This window comes from Mixophyes fleayi, chromosome 3 (assembly GCF_038048845.1).
Source record: "Mixophyes fleayi isolate aMixFle1 chromosome 3, aMixFle1.hap1, whole genome shotgun sequence".
Classification (NCBI taxonomy): Eukaryota; Metazoa; Chordata; class Amphibia; order Anura; family Limnodynastidae; genus Mixophyes; species Mixophyes fleayi.
The window spans coordinates 106,241,694-106,261,109 of NC_134404.1; the positions used below are offsets into that span (position 1 = coordinate 106,241,694).

The 19,416-nt window shown below is 37.5% G+C and overlaps 1 protein-coding gene across 1 annotated transcript in view; it reads right to left on the reverse strand.

Annotated features, from left to right (window-relative positions):
* The window catches only part of SLC7A14 (solute carrier family 7 member 14), a 70,960-nt gene that overhangs the window by 21,213 nt on the left and 30,331 nt on the right, over positions 1 to 19,416 (reverse strand). Inside the window, exons 2-3 of the mRNA XM_075202111.1 lie at positions 8,887 to 9,358; positions 1,505 to 1,741 (exon numbers count right to left, since the gene is read on the reverse strand). Of these exons, the coding sequence (XP_075058212.1) occupies positions 1,505 to 1,741; positions 8,887 to 9,190 (541 nt within the window). The 5' untranslated portion in view covers positions 9,191 to 9,358. The remainder of the gene's footprint in view (positions 1 to 1,504; positions 1,742 to 8,886; positions 9,359 to 19,416) is intronic.

Here is a 19,416-nt window from a genome sequence, read left to right on the forward strand (position 1 = left end):
ACTGAGATGTGCACATTTATAAACACAGACTAATATCAGATGAGAAACGTCTGCCCTTTTGTCAGCTTCTAGTATATGTTTTTATTACATGTCCTCTACCACATGACAGGTGACACTGGTTACATGATGAGAGGAAGGTTCAGAACAGCTGTGAAAGTTACAATAACAGGCGCTCAATGGTAGGGCAAATTTAAGGCATTTTTATTGAATCATTACTTATTTTAGAAACAATATGGGGCACATTTCTGAAAACTGGTTCACTGCAAAACAATGCTGTAGCCCATTACAACTAATCAATTTGCTTTCATCCCCCATTAAAAATATTCAAAATATTGGGCAGCACGATGGCTTAGTGGTTAGCAATTCCCAACCATGGCCTTATCTGTGTGGAGTTTGTATGTACTCTCCGTGTTTGCGTGGGTTTCCTCCCAGTGCTCCGGTTCCCTCCCACACTCCAAAAATATACTAATAGGTTAATTGGCTGCTATTAAATTCCCCTTAGTCTCTCTCTGTCTGTGTGTGTGTGTATGTTAGAGAATTTAGACTGTAAACTCCAATGGGGCAGGGACTGATGTGAATGAGTTCTCTGTGCAGTGCTGTGGAATTATTGGCGCTATATAAATAGCTGCTGATGATAATCTACATCAGTTGCATTTGCTTGAACACTTCCTTATTGCACCTTGTCAACATTTGCACACCTTTTGCCTCCCCTGATCCACTTGTAAACATGTGGCACTAGAAGTACCAGCTTACACATGGGTGAAAGTGCATGCTGGCACTTGTACATGTTTATATTGCACATGTGTGCAATATAAATGATTATTTCCTCCATTAGCAATCAAATATTCTTGCCCCTTAATGTAATTATAAATGCATATTGCCACCATCATATAATAATATAATAATATTGGCCCCTTACTGTAATGAAAAATAAGATTTATAAGTTTATTATATATTAATTCAACAATTAATGATTGCACTCATACTGCATAAGTCAAGGGTGCAGGTCTTATGCTGGATGGCACAATAGCTCAATCAGCATGGTTGAGCTATCTAGCCAATCAGAAGCAGGTAAAAAAAAAACCTGTCTTTATTTCTGGCAGTTTTTTTGGCATTTTTGACAGTTTTGTATTCGCCACACGTCACTGACCGTTTAACATCCCAGCCTCAAACTGCCCTATAGTAAATGCAATGGTTTGGGGCACTAAATATGATATGTAGATATTTAAAACTGCAGACAAACACAATTTTTAGTAAATCTACACCCTAGAGTCCCTGTTAAATTGCTGTCTAATACAATATTTAATTTTACCTTGCAATATGGCAGCCACCAAGGATAACAAATACTTGTTTATTTTAACAAATATTTACAGAAAGATAAAGTGAAAAAGAGAACATCTGACCTGCAGAACACAACCTTTGTTTATAAGAATCTAGGTATTTACTGTTAATTGTAATCAAGTTTCTTGATCAGATACAAATGCATTTGAAGATAAGTAATTACCCAATCCATTTAAAGTCCCCACGCTCTGAATCATCCAGTGGCTGATGGTGTGATTGGCAAGAGAATCGAACATACTACTGAGGGCGCTCGCTCCAGCTGCTGTACCAATAAGATACTCTAGGATTAAATTCCAGCCAATGAAGAATGCCACAAATTCACCAACAGTGACATAACTGTACGTGTAAGCAGAACCTGTGGTTTTAGGGACTCGCACTCCAAATTCAGCGTAGCACACACCTGTGTGAGAAATATAGAGAATTATAGAAAAAAACCACAATCTTAAAATATGATGAGTAGAATGTTTACATTTACACAAAATGTTATTAAAGAGACTCACTAAATGTAAAAGTTTTTAGATTAAAAAGAAACAATATTTGTAATCATATATGTTATTTTTATTGCTTAGTGATACATTATTGAAAGATTATGAACAAAACATTTTATTTGATAGGGTGTTGTACCTTCTTATAGTCTGCAGGTGTCACTGTCACTAATGTCATTTATGCATAGCTGGCAACCATTACCGAAAGGGTAACTCAAGCATTACCAAGTATAATAAGGAAATGGGACATGAACAAACAATAACTACAGAAAAACTGTATTTGGAGAGTGCCGTTATATTTCATTTTACATGATACAATAAAATTATATTTTAAATATGGATGATATTTAAATCATTGTGCGTGTGAAGACCCCATTGCTGATGGGGGTGAGAAAACCGCAGTCTCTATTAATCTTAATTTTGTACCAGTTACGTCCTGAAAGCAAGAACTGAGCTGATGCAGGCTAACAGGCAAAAACTATATTGTGGGCAATTAGGGTTTATTGTGTTACAGAAATGAATGCAAACCACAAAGCCTCCGTATGGAGTCACCCGTCTTCATTTTCTAATTTGGGTCTTGGCAGCAGAGCCCAGAATGAAATTAATCTGTGCGCAGAAGAAGAGTGAACTTGGCATATAATAAATGCTGTTGCTGTAAGTTTGTGCAAAGCATATGCAATGCTTTAATTCTCCTTGTAACCAGCCGAGGGTCATTCAGTGATTGCAATCATCTAGATGAACAGCCCCATCTCCAAAATGTTGTAACAGTTTGACTCACCGAAGCTAAATTACAACTGAAAGCTTAAATATATGATACCTAAAACAAGGCAGTAACTGGTTAATAATCATGAGGAAATTCCTCTCATGATTATACTTAATAGTATAATAGGGATTTATGACAATTCTACTTAACAGAAATGTTCTCATTAGCAGTAATTTAGCTGTGTTTGTAAATCTACAGATTGAGCTGGTTTATATGCGTCCTAATCATTGTTGAATTATGCTTTATGTCATCTTCTGTTTTGTCTGTACAGTATCAATGTGGACAATTATGATGTACAAGTTAACCCGTGCATGATACTCATGCATTCTAGTCAAATCAAGCTACTTAAGGTGTTAAAAAGGTTCTTGTCATGCATTTGGGCCTAGCCCAGGCCTCCTCAGGGGAAAAGCGTTACTTCCCGACACAAGCGCCCTTTTTTAACGTGGTTTTGTCCACATGTCACCACCTCATCCTTTTTCTCCATTACCTCATCCTTCATCTTCATCGCCACATCCTTCATCAAGCTACTTAAGGTGTTAAAAACTCCCCACTGTCACCCCCGGCAACCACCAACCACTCCCAACTGTCACTTCTCCTTCAAGAAATATATAGATCAGTGTATAACTCTGCCCAGCAGGTGGCGCTGCAGCTTGATTTTTTTTTTCACACACACGCCACTAGGCATTTATATAGTAGATAGTGAACGCTAATTGCAAAAAACATTAGGTGCAGAAACCTGTATCAATCATTCCAGTTCTGTATTTTTATTTGTAGGTAATCAAATATCTATTTAGTTGCTATGGTAACAGCACTTTTTACACAGTTACCTGTGTACAATTTACACCAATATTCATAGCTGTCACCGCCAGTATTTTGTAACCCTTGGTAAAATTGATTCTTGTATATATCCTAACCGTTAAAAGTGGAGTTAAACATAACAGCGTATTGATACTGAATTTAATTGCTATCACTGAAACAAGAGTACTTCTTCATCTTATTTTTCTAGATGAGATATAGGCAAACCATGGCTCTTCAGCTGTTATGAACTGCAAGTCACAGCATGCCCTGTCGGAGCCACAGGTTGCACAAGTCTGGTCTAGATCATTCAGATCTTAATATAATTAGTCTCACTCCCAGTGAGGTCAATACGGGCAGTAATGTCTTCTTCTGTAGTCATTAAATCTGTTGTTGCCAGACACAAATTGTGATTTTTCCACATTTGTATTGTGCATGAGGTTGCCTAGAAACAGATCCGAGGACACAAGTTGAATATGATCACAAGTGTCTTGGTGTTTAGCTTCCTACGCCATTCCTGGCTTTATCAATGCAGTGTGTTCTGGGAGGCACAGTTTCCATAGATCCTTAAGGTTTCATTGGAAGAATTCAGTTGGGTTTGAATTGCAAGTAAAACATTTTCACGTTCTTAAACAATATAGGTTAAAATACAACTAAATGCTTATTGGTTGATGTGCAGAATAAATAATTGAGATACCCTGGAGTGTATCTGCAGAACTGTACCCCTTATTGACATAGCTTATTTTTATAGGTGCTCTAAGTGTTCATGGGTCACTAGCCTTAGGGGTAGTCCTGTGTGACATCAATCTCTAAATTACTTTTCACTGTGGCTCTGGTAAAAAAAAAAAGTAGAGTGGAATTAAGCAATAGCTCCTCCCTCCATTACATACAGATGAAGTCACATCCCACATCTATAGGACAATAAGGATCATTTAGTAACTGCAATGTATAGAGATGCCCAGTGGTGCAAATATTTCACATGACCAGCTGCCGAGGTGCAGTCCCAAATGGGAATGCACACGGCAGTCTTAGTAAAAATGTCACTTGAATATCTTGCCTACAATCACTTCTGGACTACCGCCTTAATGAAAACATTTCTATTTTATTCCTAATATACTGCCTGCTTAGAGTGTCATTCTGGTTTTACGTAAACCATAAGTGCAGACGGGCACTGGTCTTTATTTCAAGTGTCCATGGCTGGTAGATATTGTTGGACCCAGAGTTGATGCCCCTTATTAATAGATATGACCAACTGCTCCCAGCAAAACTTGTATTTCTCTATGTTGGTGGCAGAGTGGCATTAACAACACTGAATACCATGGTGATTTTCACGCAACACCATGAGACAACGTTCCAATGGATAAAGAAAAATGTTTAATCCCTTATAAAATTATACAAACGTTTCACTAATATTTAAAATAGTTTAAAAAAAAAGTATATTTATTTCTACCAAAAGAGACGTATGAAAAAATAGGCAAAAAAAAATTGTGCATTTGATAACTAATACTATTTATAACATATTACTATTAACTTTAAGGCTTCCTCCTGGTGGAAAAATAAACACGTAGTAAAGTATTTTTTAGCATATTTTTCCAACCATAACATGTACTTAAAATTTGGTCTTGGAAAAGTGAGTGCACGCTAAGGTCCAACTGCTTAAGCCGCTTCTCGTAGTTAGCAGCCCTCTCACTACACTCCACCTCGGTTCCTTAACCTTCCGACAAAGAGGAGCAAAATCCTGGAGGTGGAAGGAATGTAACTGTGGAAGAACTGACACTGAGATACTATGTAGAGCTGCTTTAACAGTCTATTTTCTAGCAGGCCCATCTGCTTGTTTAACACGGTTAAGTGACATCACTCCTCTACATTTCTCAAGCATCCAGTCTCAGCGCCAGAAGTAACAACCTGAAGCAGGTTGAATAGTTATTATGAAGATATACTTCAGGTTGTAACATCATTCTGTTACTGCGACTTGGTGATCTGGATGAGTGATGTCACTTGCACATATCTCCTAAGTGCTTAAACATGGCAGCAGTATAGTTACAAGCAGAGCTATACAGTTACTATAGCAATGCTGGTATTGTGACGAAGGCACTATCACGTACAGGAGAGAGATGCTGACGTATCAAGGCCAAGATGATGCAGAGATAGAGAGAGGCACAAACAAAGGGCTGACACACACAGACAAATACAAAAGAGACACCTATAGTGAGAGAGGGAGAGAGGAGGATCGGCAGGGACAGAGTCAGAAGAGAGATAATATCACTGTAACTTATTTTTACTTTGTTGCAACTATTTTGCTGTACTATGCAACATGCACTCCTTAGTCCTTCAGAGAAACTGAAAAGTTTAATTGTCCTTTTTACTACAAGGCAGTAGATAAATGAATAACAATATTTGCATCTTATCTTATCATCAATGGGGGAATATTACTGAAAATAAATGAGTGGACATCGGTAAGTGTTTAATCAGAAATACATGTTCTGCAATGATTACAATAAGTAACATTACTAAAGCTGAGAAACTGAAAAATAAAAAATAATGACCTAAGGAGCAACGATCTATAGATACAAATATGGATGTGATATGTTCCAACATTAAAGGAGAATGAAGCATAATACAATAATTATTTTAATATTTTAATCAAAATTGAGTGTAAATAAAATGAGTAATTATAAGTAAGTATACATGTGTAACTTTAGAGTCACAGGTGTACTGAGATTTCCAAATGTGCTTTAGTTATGGATGAGAAACTGTCCAGAACAGCATCAGTAACACCTACAATAATAATCATCTCACAGATAGTGTACAACATACTCCCTATGACTGTAATGGTTTGCTTAGTAACCCCCTTTTGTATGTAAGTCATTATTATTTATTATTGTCATTGATTTATAAAACACCTTGGTGTTCTGCAGTGCTGGGTAGCGGGGAAACAGAGCATACATAAAACAGGGATCTGCAAGGTACATAAAATAAATGCAGATGTGAAAACAATAGGTAGGGAGGGTGGGACAAGGTACCGCTGACATAAGAGGAGCAAGTGTTGCTTAGAGTGGAGATTGGGACAGTGATAGTGATGGTTTACCAGTGTGTATTTCAAAGGTGAGTAGTCACATGGGAAAAGTGTAGGTGGGAGAGAGAGATAGTTATCAGAGAGGACGCAAGACATGGGGCAGATCTAAGAGGGTGTAAAGGAGAGTATTTTGAGAAGAGGTTTAAGATATATAAATGAGTGATGTTGTTGAGGGCTTTGTAGTTGTCAGTAAGTAATTTAAATTGTATTCTTGGTGATATGAGGAGCCACTGTAGGGATTTGACAAGTGGTGAAGAGGATATTGAGCGGTGAGAGAGAAAGACCAGTCTTCCAGCTGCATTTAGGGCAGCACAGTGGCCTAGTGGTTAGCACGTCTGCCTCACAGCACTGGGGTCATGAGTTCGATTCCCGACCATGGCCTTATCTGTGTGGAGTTTGTATGTTCTCCCTGTGTTTGCGTGGGTTTCCTCCGGGTGCTCCGGTTTCCTCCCACACTCCAAAAACATACTAGTAGGGTAATTGGCTGCAATCAAAAAAATTGACCCTAGTCTCTCCCTCTCTGTCTGTCTGTCTCTGTGTGTGAGTGTGTGTCTATAGTAGGGAATTTAGACTGTAAGCTCCAATGGGGCAGGGACTGATGTGAATGAGTTCTCTGTACAGCGCTGCGGAATTAGTGGCGCTATATAAATAAATGATGATGATGATGATGATGATGATTTAGGACAGTTTGAATTGGGGACAAATGGGTTAATACTTTGTAGCTGGAGACAACAGGGCTATGACACAGAGTGAATGTAAGGAATAAAGCCGAGGGCAGAGTCAAGGGTGACACCCAGGTGGCAGACTCGGGAAAGTTGTTGACGGTGTTAAAGATTTGAGGGCAGGTGGTGACTCTGGAAAGAGGGAAGATTGTAAGCCATGTTTTGTACATGTGGACCATTGGTACATCCATGTGGTATTATCACAGAGACAGTTGGCCACACAAGATGGCAAAGAAGGAGGAGAGGTAGATTTGGGTGCTGTCAGTGTAGAGGCACTACTGGAGGTCAAATGAGTTCATTATTTTACCAAGAGAAGAGGGCTACAGTGACAAAAGCAGAGGGCTAAGAACAGAGCCCAACAGGTAGTGGGAGAGGAGAGATATATGTGCCCAAGAAAGAGAAGAAAGTATTCCCTGAAATGTTTACAGTTATTTCAAGTACACCCTAACATGTATGTATTTTTACCATGCTATTTTTTTATGCATTTAAATATGTTTACAATATTTATTTTAATTTGTTTTCAATATGCTTTGATATGTTTTATTTTCTATTAATACATTAAGCTGTGTGTATACCCCTTCTGTATGTTCAGGATCACCCTGGTGTACACCTACTATAGGCTGAGATACTCTGAACTAGATGGACTGTTTCTGTTTGTACATATTTATCATTACGTTATGAGTAAGGGTGATATCATCAAACATTTGTTGACACCACAGCAAAATATTCTATTGTAAAATGTACTATTCTTCCCCATATACCGGCGCATTTAGAGTTGGACGCATGTCTGATTTTTTTGCGTAAGATACGCATTTCCATACAGCGGATGTGCATGTGTATTCATTCATCCGTATGTACACTTTTGTGTACCGTTGACTTGCATCCCCTTATGCCTCTAGAAGCAAAATGAGAGACGGAAGTGGCTGGCAAGTGTACAGTAAGGGTGTGCAGATATCCTGTTCAGGAGGATTATCATTTGCAGGTGCTGGAAGGAAGGTACAAGAACAACGATATGCTTCTCATTGGCTGATTGCTTATTCACCCGTCCAGCTAATAATACTTAATTCAATAGCACTGTGGCTATATTATATGAAGTCATAGCCATCTATTTGCATTACATATTTGTCATTTCCATTTGGTTTACTGCAGAAAAGAAGATTGCCATTGGATTTTTAAAGAGGACAACAGAAGGTTATGTTTAATTTAACTTAATTTAATTTAATTTGATTTAATCTGCATCTAATAACAAGTTATAAGACACTATTCTCTTGTGTATATGACACTTCATTATATTATGTTGTGTCCAAACAGGGTAATACGACATTAGCATCTACTACTACTAACACTATCACGCCACATCTCTGCGCTATTTTTCCGCTGTCATAGACACTTTAAAAAAAAATAAGAATACTCAATATTTTTCATTACAATTGTTATAACTAATAATTATAATAATAATTATAGTAATTATTATTATTGTTTAATCACATTATGACGTCCATGTTTTGCAAACAAAAATGTTATATGCCTTTGACATAAATACCATCGTCTATAAAATCACCCTGTGTTAGAATGCCTAAAAGCCTAAAACAGTTATTGTGTCCTATTCCCCCTAAGCCTTTGGCTCGGACCTCTATTATCTAAAGTCTGGGAAAATAAGTGCTCCAAGCTAAACATATCATATAGCAGCTCAACATGACTCACCTGATAATATAGATGCCACGGCTGCAATTATAAAGGACACGATGACTCCAGGTCCAGCCATTTCCTTAGCAACAAGTCCAGAGACAACATACATTCCAGTTCCAACACAGCTACCAACACCTAGTGATACAAGGTCCACTGTAGTCAGGACCCGGGCCAGTTTGGTTCCATGAGCGGAGGTTCCTGCGGTTCCTTCCAGCATGGACTCCACAGGCTTGGTGCGTAAAACCCTGGCATTGATTGCATGCCATGTGGCTCCCCATGGAATCCGTCTTGGGTCCAGATACGAAAGGAAACCATTCATGATTTAAGGTATTTTTAACAAGAAGTGAGAAGAATGTTTGAGCACAAGTTTCCGCGCACTCTTCCAACATTCAGTTTTGTGAAATCTTAGTTCTGTTACACGTGCTTCGAATCAAGGCGGTAACTCATGATATTACATATGTTCTTCAGTGATCTGGATATTAAACTCCTGTAAGACAATACATATTGTAGTATGATTAGATCAGATGCGGTAATTGTGTCTTCTGTCAGACAAGGCAAAACAATCTAAACAAGAATTATGTCATCATGGTTTAACATTAGTGAAAAGGCAGCAAAGAAAACATTATATTTTATTCTACATGTATGATTCAGCGTTTGTGGATCAGCAGAAGTTTTAACCAACAGATGGAAGGAGTTGGTTGGAGAGATAACATACCTTGTAAAGTACACCAATGTGCCTAGTTTTGTAGAGCAGTGTAAAAGCGCAATTTCAAATTCTAAGCAAGTATACTGGGATGCAATAAATGGGGTTGGTTTTTAGGGGCCTTCCTTGCCATGCAGAGGGGTGAACTGTCATTTATTACTCTGCAAAATGGCTGGCTTTTTGAACCGCTTCAAAGCTGGTGGTGATCAGGTCTCATCCTATACTTTTATAGGGAACGCGTTTCACAGATTCCAGTTGCAGTTTGGCAGAAAAGCGCATTTATTGACACACTTTACCACTGTTAAACAAAGCTTCAAACACAAAACGTTAAACTTGTAATAAAGGTATTCCCAATATACCCTCACTCTCCTAGATTTATCCCATAAAACCTAGCTAAACTGAGCAGTATTAGGAGAAAATATTGTTAATGAAAGGGGTTGTACCAGAATACTTTATAGCGTTAGACAAAAAACCCTCAACTACCAGGAGAATATACTGGACATACTGGACATAACTGTAGTATTAGAGGTGCAGTTACAAATAAATGGCTTTGGAAATGTGCCATAGAGACAGGCAATAATAATTTACATAATACATGATATTGAATAACTTTTTTCTAGCAACAAGTACTATCAGATGTTTAAGATATATCTAAATAAATGCACATGAAATAATAGGGGAGGAAAAATGTGATATCTCACCAGCATAAAAGAACAAGAATTAAAATTCCCTTTTAAACAATGCATCCATGTGTGCCCATTACCAGCTCTTGGAATAAAAATGAACTTGTCAGTGAAACAACTCTAGTATGGAGAAGTATGAGGCAGGAACTGTTAGGAGAGTGGTCTAATGTTCAGCTCTACCAGTAAAGTTATATTCCCTCTGCTGTTTATATAAAATAATCTATTTTTTGGAACTGCTGTGGACTCTGGAACTGCTGTGGACTCTGGGATGTTAAAGGCGACTTCCGGCATCTCCTAGGTGGATATCCCTAGAAGGTAAGGAATGCTTGTACATTGAGGGATATATATGTTTTTCAATTATTTCTATATTATTACTTCACACGCAGTTACCTTTTTACTTTACTGATAGAATTGGACTGATGAAGTACCAAGCCTAAGTACCTGATCATACTGTGCAAAATATGGGCATCTTAGATCCTTATAGAGAAAGTGGCATGTGCAACTAGCAGATTGTTAGGCTTGTGCTACATTTAGATTACCTTAAACCCCTTACACCATAGGTTGGAATCCGGAGGACTTTGCTTTATTTGGCTAGGCCCCAGAGGGGTTTTTGGTCAGGGCTAATTTAGGAAGCTGGATTCAATATGAAGCCAAAAAGTTGTGCCTGGAGAAGCATATGAGTCGGCTATTTGAGAAAAATTTGAAGCCAGGTAGTATAATATAATATTGGGGAGACCCTTACCACCATTTGAAATAGGCTTCTTCAATATGTTAGCTGAGAGTCTCAGGGGCCTGTTGTTCCAGAAAAAGCAAGTAAAAGATTTCTGGACATTTTGTAATAGGGAGAGTGGGACTGCCACCGGGAGAGTCTGACAGCCATTTAGAGGGGAACTTCATTTTAATCGCTATGTTCCTGTCCAGCAAGGAGATTATAAGACGGCTCCAAATAGTTACGTCAGCTTGTATCTTGGAGAAGAGTTAGGGAAGTTATTTCGGAAAAGTAAATCATAGTACGGTGTGAGAACAACCCCAAAGTATTTTATCTTTCTAGGCTGCCATGTAAAATCAAAACTTGCTTTGAAGCAACATGGTCTCCAATTTCAAGTAATTGATCTTAAAGCCAGACAAAAAAGATGAAAAAAGAGAGGCATGAATTCTATGAAATAGACCTTTAAACATCCATCCAAATATTAACACACAAAATTATATATAAAAAATGTATTACATAAAATATGTGAACTTACAATTTTGTCACTAGTACACCCATTAAGCTAATTATAATACATTAAAAAAGATAAAAGAAAACAGAAATCACAATAATAAATATAACTAATGGTAATAGAACTAACTCCAAACTGCTAATCCAAAGTCATGTATTATATTGTTGCCATCAAGCTGTCATTAACTGTGCAGAGTTATACCTTTGACTGTGTAATTACCGGAAACAGGTCCATTGGAGGAATATCAGGACAGTGGCTGGGATAATAATACATTGATCCGCTGCAGAGTATACCTAATACTTTGATCGTTACTCCTAAAATTGGATCACAATGACTAGAATCTACACCTCTGTATAAAGAAAATTTTATTCTCAGTTCCGAATTGTTGAGGTGTCATTTATTTATTCATTTATGTTCATTTGCAGTTCACTAAAGTTATGATCTATCCTTCCATTGCCTGAATCTGGACACTTAATGACAGCCTGACAGCTGTCAACAATATAGTACAATATAGTACATAACTTTGGAGTAACAGAGTTTGGAGTTAGTGCTAATATCATTAGTTATATTTTTATTAATCTTCTTTAATGTATGATAATTAGCTTAATGTGTGTATAAATGACAAAATTGTAGGTTTACATGTTTTATTTAATATGGTTTATGTATTATATATAATTTTGAGTGTTGATTTTTGGACGGCTGTTTAAAGGTATATTTCATAGAATTTATGTGCTTCATTTCTCATCTTTTTTATTTTTATCTGAATTTGTAGGATTACTACATAGTAAATCCATTATTAGAAGCAGCTTTATTCTTGTAGACTTTATTCTTGTGTTATTCATATTCTTGTTGAAGAATTATTATATACGCATCGGTCATATATGTTTGTATGAACATATATTTTTTATATATAATTTGGTATTAATCCATATAACCTTCACTTAAGATTTATATTTTAGTTTGGTTGATTAAGCACCTAATTAAAAACTTTTTTGGTGTTCGTGTTTTTAATAGCCAGACAAATCACTGTAGGTTTACATAATTTTGTAAAGGTTGGGCAAGGATATTTTCAGCTGAAACAATGAGAATAAGATGTCATTGGCAAAATGGGAAATCTTGGAATCGGTATTACCCTCCCGCTCTCGCTTGATGCTGGGGTTAGATCTGATTTGTAATATAACTGGCTCAATCACCATGGCAAAAATCAGGGGGGACAGTGCAGATCCCTGTCTGGTGCCATTATGGATTGACACCTTGTCAGAGGGAACGGATTAGTATATAGGGCCAATATATCATTTAGGGAGTCCCTGGTAACACCAAAGACCTCAAGAGATAAATTAAACGGTCCAGGAGATTCTGTCACACATTTTATCAGTTTTGAGCCACAGAATTATAGTGGCGGATGTCCTGGAGTTTACTATATGGGTAAGATCAATAGCTCTCCTGGTACTGTCCCTCACCTGACGCTCCACAATGAAGTCCACTTGGTCTATGTATCAAGGAAGAGGAGAATTGTTAAAGTCTATTCCCAGGATTTTAGCATACATTTTGATATTAGTATTAAAGAGGGAGATGGACATATAGTTAGCACAGCTATATGTGCTTACCCTCCTTATAGATCACTATGATCCTGTCATCTAGTATTTCAGCAGGAAAAGGGTTTCCATTGTTGATTAGATAGAGCAAGCACGGAGTTAGCAAGTCTGAGAATTTCTTATATTATATGGCAGTAAACCTGGCTGGGCCGGGAGATTTACTGCATTTTTGGTCTTTTATAGTTTCCTCTATTTCCTCAATCAAGATCTCCCTGCTCAAGTATTCTGTAGAACTTTGGTACAATTTAGAGAGCTGTGCTTCTGCAATTGTTTATTATCTCTTTCGCGGAGTTACCAGAACAAGGGGTGGGGCATATGGGTAGATTGTATATCAATTCCACCTGCTATGAACCTATAAATTAATTGAGCAACTTTCACTTCTATATTGTTTGTTTGAGAGGCATGTTGGTATCAGTAGCTGATGGGGAGTGTTGCTGCTGTATTGCCATTTGGAGGATTTTTGGGATACCTCTTGGTAAATTAGCTCTCAATTTAAAACACATATATGTATGGCCCAAATATAAGGACTCTCATTGGTTAAAGTTAGGACCATCATATTAGCAGAAGCGCTGTGGAGTGTTGGGTGGCTTTCCATACATCTGCAAATGTGTGCAACTGAGACTTCTGCATTTTTATGTACAAGTAGAAATGGCACCTTTGCTGGTTATAGCAGTGTGCTGGGGGATTTTCTCTGTATTTGTTCCTTTCAGGATAATCCCACCCTTTCAAGTACCTGCTATGAACCTATAAATTAATTGAGCAACTTCCACTTCTGTATTAAGAGCTGTACTTCTACAAAATTTTGGTGGAGTAACCAGAACGAGGGGTTGGGCATATGGGTAAATTGTATAGCAATTCCATTCTAAGAGCGGTGGGATCATTTATCAATTGATTTTGTATATTTTTAATGTGGATGATATTTGTATGTGTTGACGCCAAGATTCTGTCTGCCATTTTGCCCATCTCGTAGTCTGCATTTTAAAGTGCTGCATTTTAAATGTCTACTTATTTGAATGTTTAGCATTAAGTGGCCCAATTTAACCATTCTCTAGTTCAAGAACTTACTGATTTATTTTCTCAATAAAAGTAATTAAATAAGTTGTTCAAAAATAAAACCAACAATTAAGAGAAATCAATTAGACGTTTATGAAATATAAATTATATTCATCATATGCTATAAATTCAAATATAGCTATTGATGAAATTATCCAGTAGTGATCTTTTTCATTACATGATATATAGCTCTATGCAATGAACTTAATAATAGTGCTGAATTTGTTAACTAAAGCTGGAAGCTGCTACAGATGCACATAATTGAGCAACTGAAATAATGTAGAGACGAAAGGGATAATTAGAGTAAAAAAGAGTAATTAGGATTTGGCACATCAGAGCAACGTAAATTGGAGCAACAGGAAAACATAACAATACTACACAATAATTGTATTTACAATAGGCCACGCAGAGTACTCACACAAGACTGCTTTAATTAACTACTAGTTTCAGTTCTTGACCTGGAATTCCTAGAGACATCTACTTCTATTTTTTAGTAGAAAGGTTTATTCATATGTTGCTCATGTGCTGTCAAACTGTCTTCTTTTCAACAAACATTTCTGACAGAGGGTGTTTTCTTAGTGCACAGTCATTCCACCTACAAGATTAATTCTGAAATGTTTTTCAAGTACAAAACAGTAAGAAAAATAAACCTGATAACATTAGACCACTAAATGCTAAAGTATTAAAAGTAACCACAGAAGATAAAGAGACTACTGATCTTTTAAACATGTTTTAGCCTATGTTCACAAAGAAGGCAAAAGGACAGGAAATCGGATGTGTGACAATTGCAACTGCACACCACAAAATGTTATCTGTCTAACACTGGAGGAGGTGCAGATATTCCTATACAAGATTGGGACAGATAAACGACATGGAGCAGATGGTATCCAGCCATGTGTGCTAAAGGAACTAAGTTTAGTAATTTATAGACCACTATTTCTTAACCAGGTCAGTGCTACAAGATTGATGAAAAGCAGATGCGGTACCAGTCTTTAACAAGTTAATAAGATTGGAACCAGAAAATTTTAGACCTGTAAGTCTCTCTTCAGTCATATTTAAATTATTTGGAGTAATTCTGCGGGATGTGATTCTGAGATCTACTGTTGAAAATAATTTCTGCATGGTTTGATGAAGGACATATCACACCTAACAAATATGATTTCTTTTAATGAGGAGGTAAGTTTTGAACTGGACCTTGGTAGTGTAATCGATGAGACAAACTTGGAATTTGTGAATGCGTTCATTCAATACTGTTCCACATAACAAATGTTACATAAGTAGAGAGTACTAGCTCTAAGGGTAAAATTATGTATATGGGTAGAGAATTGATTTAAGGATAGAAAACAAAGGGTATTAACAAATGGAACATTATCCAATTGGGCTAAAGTTATTAGTGTGCCACATGAAACAATACTGGGCCCTGTCTTTGGTAATCATTTAATTAACGATATTGTTAATGGCTTACCAAGCAAGTTGTCCATATTGTCTGGTGATATTAAGCTACATAGAGGTTTTAACATGGAAGAGTATATAAAAATGCTATAGAGAGGTTTAGAAAAAAATGGTAAACTGGACTGGGAAATGGCAGATGATATTTAATGTAACTAAATGTAGGGTTATGCATTTAGAATGCGGTCAAACTTATGCTACTTACACATTAACTGCAATACAGTTGGGCAAAACTGAGATAAAACGGGAATATTAGTCCACTGAAAAATGAGTAGCAGTACACAATGCCAGGCAGTGGCTGAAAATGGGAATAAAATCATGGGATATTTTGGGCACCTCAAGACAACTTGATTAATAATGGGAATGGAAGGGTTAAATTATAAAAAGATGATAGAAAAACTAAGCTTGTTTTTTAAAAAAAGCCCCTGAGAGGTGAACTAATTAATATGAATACATATATCCAAGGCCAATATAAAAACCTGTATGGTGAACTTTTCATATCAAGAACCATAGTATTCATCAGTCTAGCATGATGCCTTAACTACTGCAACACTTGGAGTACACGGGTGTCTCTCAAACCACGATCTCATTGATCATGGCCCTCAAGTCACGTGGCTCAGATTGGAGAGTGGGACTGTAGTCGGGATGAACCAGTGAATGTTTATAGGTGGGCATAGGGTAAGCTTTATTAAAGAGATGAGTTTTAAGAAAGCAAAGATTTGAATTTTGGGGTGAGACTAATCCATTTCCATAGATGGGTAGCAACATGGGAGAAGTCTAGTAATCAGGAATGAGAGGTGGTTATCAGAAAGGATGTGAGGCAAGGTTAGAGGCAGATTAAAGGGTGCCAGCAACAGTATTTTGTGATGAGTTTTGAGTTGTAAGAAGGTGTGGTGTAGTTGAGAGGTTTGTAGGTGAGGGTGAGTAATTTAAATAGTATTCTGGAGAAAACACTAGGGATTTGAAGAGTGGTACAGCGGATGTGGAGCAGTGAGAGAGGAAGATCAGTCTTGCTTCAGCATTTAGGATTAGAAGTGGGAACAGATTGGTGATGTGAATGCCAGATAGGAGAAGGTTGCAGTAGTTAAGGCTGAAGATAATGAGATAATGTGTTGGCTGCATCCTGTGTAAGAAAAGGGCATATTCTAGCAATGTTTCAAAGATGAAGCAGATAGGACTATGAGAGAGACTGGATATGAGGAATAAAGCAGAGGGTGAAGTATTTGATGACGTCAAGACAGCAGGTTTAGGAGACATAGGAGATTGTGGTGTTATTAAGGGTAATGAAGATTTTAGGGGAGGTGGTGACTATTGATTTATTTAAAAGGACTACACTGCTATTCTTTGGCTGAAATGCACCTTGTTTTATTGTACTTCTCTGAACAACCAAAAAGTACTATTTAACAATTTTAGATTCCTCCTTGCATTTAGCACTGTCTTAGTATTTAAAATGTCATTAAATGTCAAACTGTAGATTAATGTTACCTACCCATTCTAGTTAGACAAATACATATTAGGCTATCAAACAAATTCAATTATATAAACACCCTCCCTAGTGCAACTAAATTACTTCATTTTCTTCTTTTTGTTTATATCTGAGTCCCAAATGGATTTCCAGCCATATTGAAAAACATCATAGTTAATTGAAGTTCTACTTCATATATCTCCGGCGAGTGGCTTCAATCCAGTCTAGGAAAAGATACAGCTTTGCTGGGAACATGCATATATCAAGTTTAACGTTTTTCAAATGTTTAAAGTGAACTGTGAACCTCTATGAAAAATTATACCAGAATTGCAATGAGAAGCTAAATGAAACAGTAATGACATGATAGATTTATCACCCGGCTCGCTTTAACGAACTGAACACATTTTCTGAAGCAGGGAAATGGTTTATTGATTTATTTTAGGAAAAAAATATGTTGTCTGGTACTTTTTTGCTATAGTATGAGTCTTGGCATACTGCCTGTAAATAGCTTGTCTGGATGAAATAAATGATGCATCTATTAAATTAAAGCATAAAACGCTGATTTTTATATCCTGTAGAAAGGTTTTTGTTAGCACAATGCCAAGTGAACCTTTGCCTTTTGCTTCTTAATTACAATTGCATTGTATATGCTGTAACAAAGCTCTACACAGTATCTCATTCCTAATCAGCTAATGGACGTTGGGCATTGATGTGGGTGATTTTATCCAGATCCTAATGTCTAGTATTTGATGCATCTACTGTGACGTCACCTGTTTTGCTTTTATCCCCTTGGTTATATTCAGGGCAAGGCAGTCAACGTTTGGCCCTAAGACAAGCCTTTATGTGAATAAGTCTAGTGGTAGCAACTCATGATGAGCCGGCAGCTATGTCCTTTTCCAAGATAATCACAGTTATGATGTCTGATGAGGTCTTTTAGAAGAATGATAAGGGCTGATATGGACCAGTGAGATCAAGTAAAGAGTCGCATTGGTGCTATTTAAAGTGACTGTGCAGAGTGGATTGGACAATTGCTGGTATTGGCTTTACCCATCATGAAGTCAAGTTACACACACTAATCTCATAACTATATGACTTATGGCAACTTCTCACCAGTAAATTGGGCAGCACGGTGGCTTATTGGTTAACACTTCTGTCTCACAGCGCTGGGGTCATGAGTTTGATTCCGACCATGGCCTTATCTGTGTGGAGTTTGTATGTTCTCCCCATGTTTGCGTGGGTTTCCTCCGGGTGCTCCAGTTTCCTCCCACACTCCAAAAACATACTAGTAGGTTATTTGGCTGCTATCAAATTGATCCTAGTCTCTGTCTCTGTCTGTTTTGTGTATGTTAAGGAATTTAGACTGTGCGCTCCAATGGGGCAGGGACTGATGTGAATGAGTTCTCTGTACAGCGCTGTGGATGTAGTGGCGCTATATAAATAACTGATGATGATGAAATCTGTGCATGTGCCACCTGCTAGTATGAGCTCTGTCCAACATCACTTACATTACAGAACTCTGACATCAGGAAGACACATGTTGGGCCAGAGCTGTAACTAGAAATACTAGTGCCTGGGCAAGAAAGAAAACTAGCACCCCCTAGCCCTAAACTATAACAAAATTAACCTTAAAATATTCATTATCCTGCTGGGCTGCTGCCCCTCTTGCATAGCCATAGTTATGGCCCTGTTTTGACCTCATGGTTATTTTAGTGGAGGGAGAAAGCCACATACTTACTCCTATAGATAGGAAGCACATAAGCTTCATGGTAAAAGCAGGTTAAATATTTCAAGAAAAGCGGAGGTCACCAAATAGAAGCCATAAGAGCTGATGTAATTCCTGGTTATATACATCATCATCATCATTTATTTATTTATTTAGCGCCAGCAAATTAGCACTGTAGCACTTTACAATTGGGAACAAACAGTAATAAAACACTACAGGATAATACATACAGACAGAGAGGTAAGAGAACCCTGCTCGCAAGCTTACAATCTATAGGACAATGGGAGTTTGAAACACAAGGGCATGTGCTACATCGTATTTCACACTGGACCAGCTAGAATGCAAAGGTAAAAAGTATTGAGTGGGCTGTGTGATCAATCACACAGCAGTGTTGGTCAGAGGGTTGTTGTGTTGTGTTAGCTGTGGAGAGGATGGTAATAGGGTAACCTAGGGAGATGCTGGTTGAGGAATATTATAAGCTTGTATGAAAAGGTGGGTTTCCAGAGAACCCTTGAAGGTTTGAAGACTAGAGACAAGCCTTATTGTGAGAGGGAGGAAATTCCACAAAGTGGGTGCAGCCAGAAAAAAGTCCTGTAACCGGTAATGGGAGGATGTGATGAGAGTGGAAGAGAGACGCACATTTTGTGCAGAACG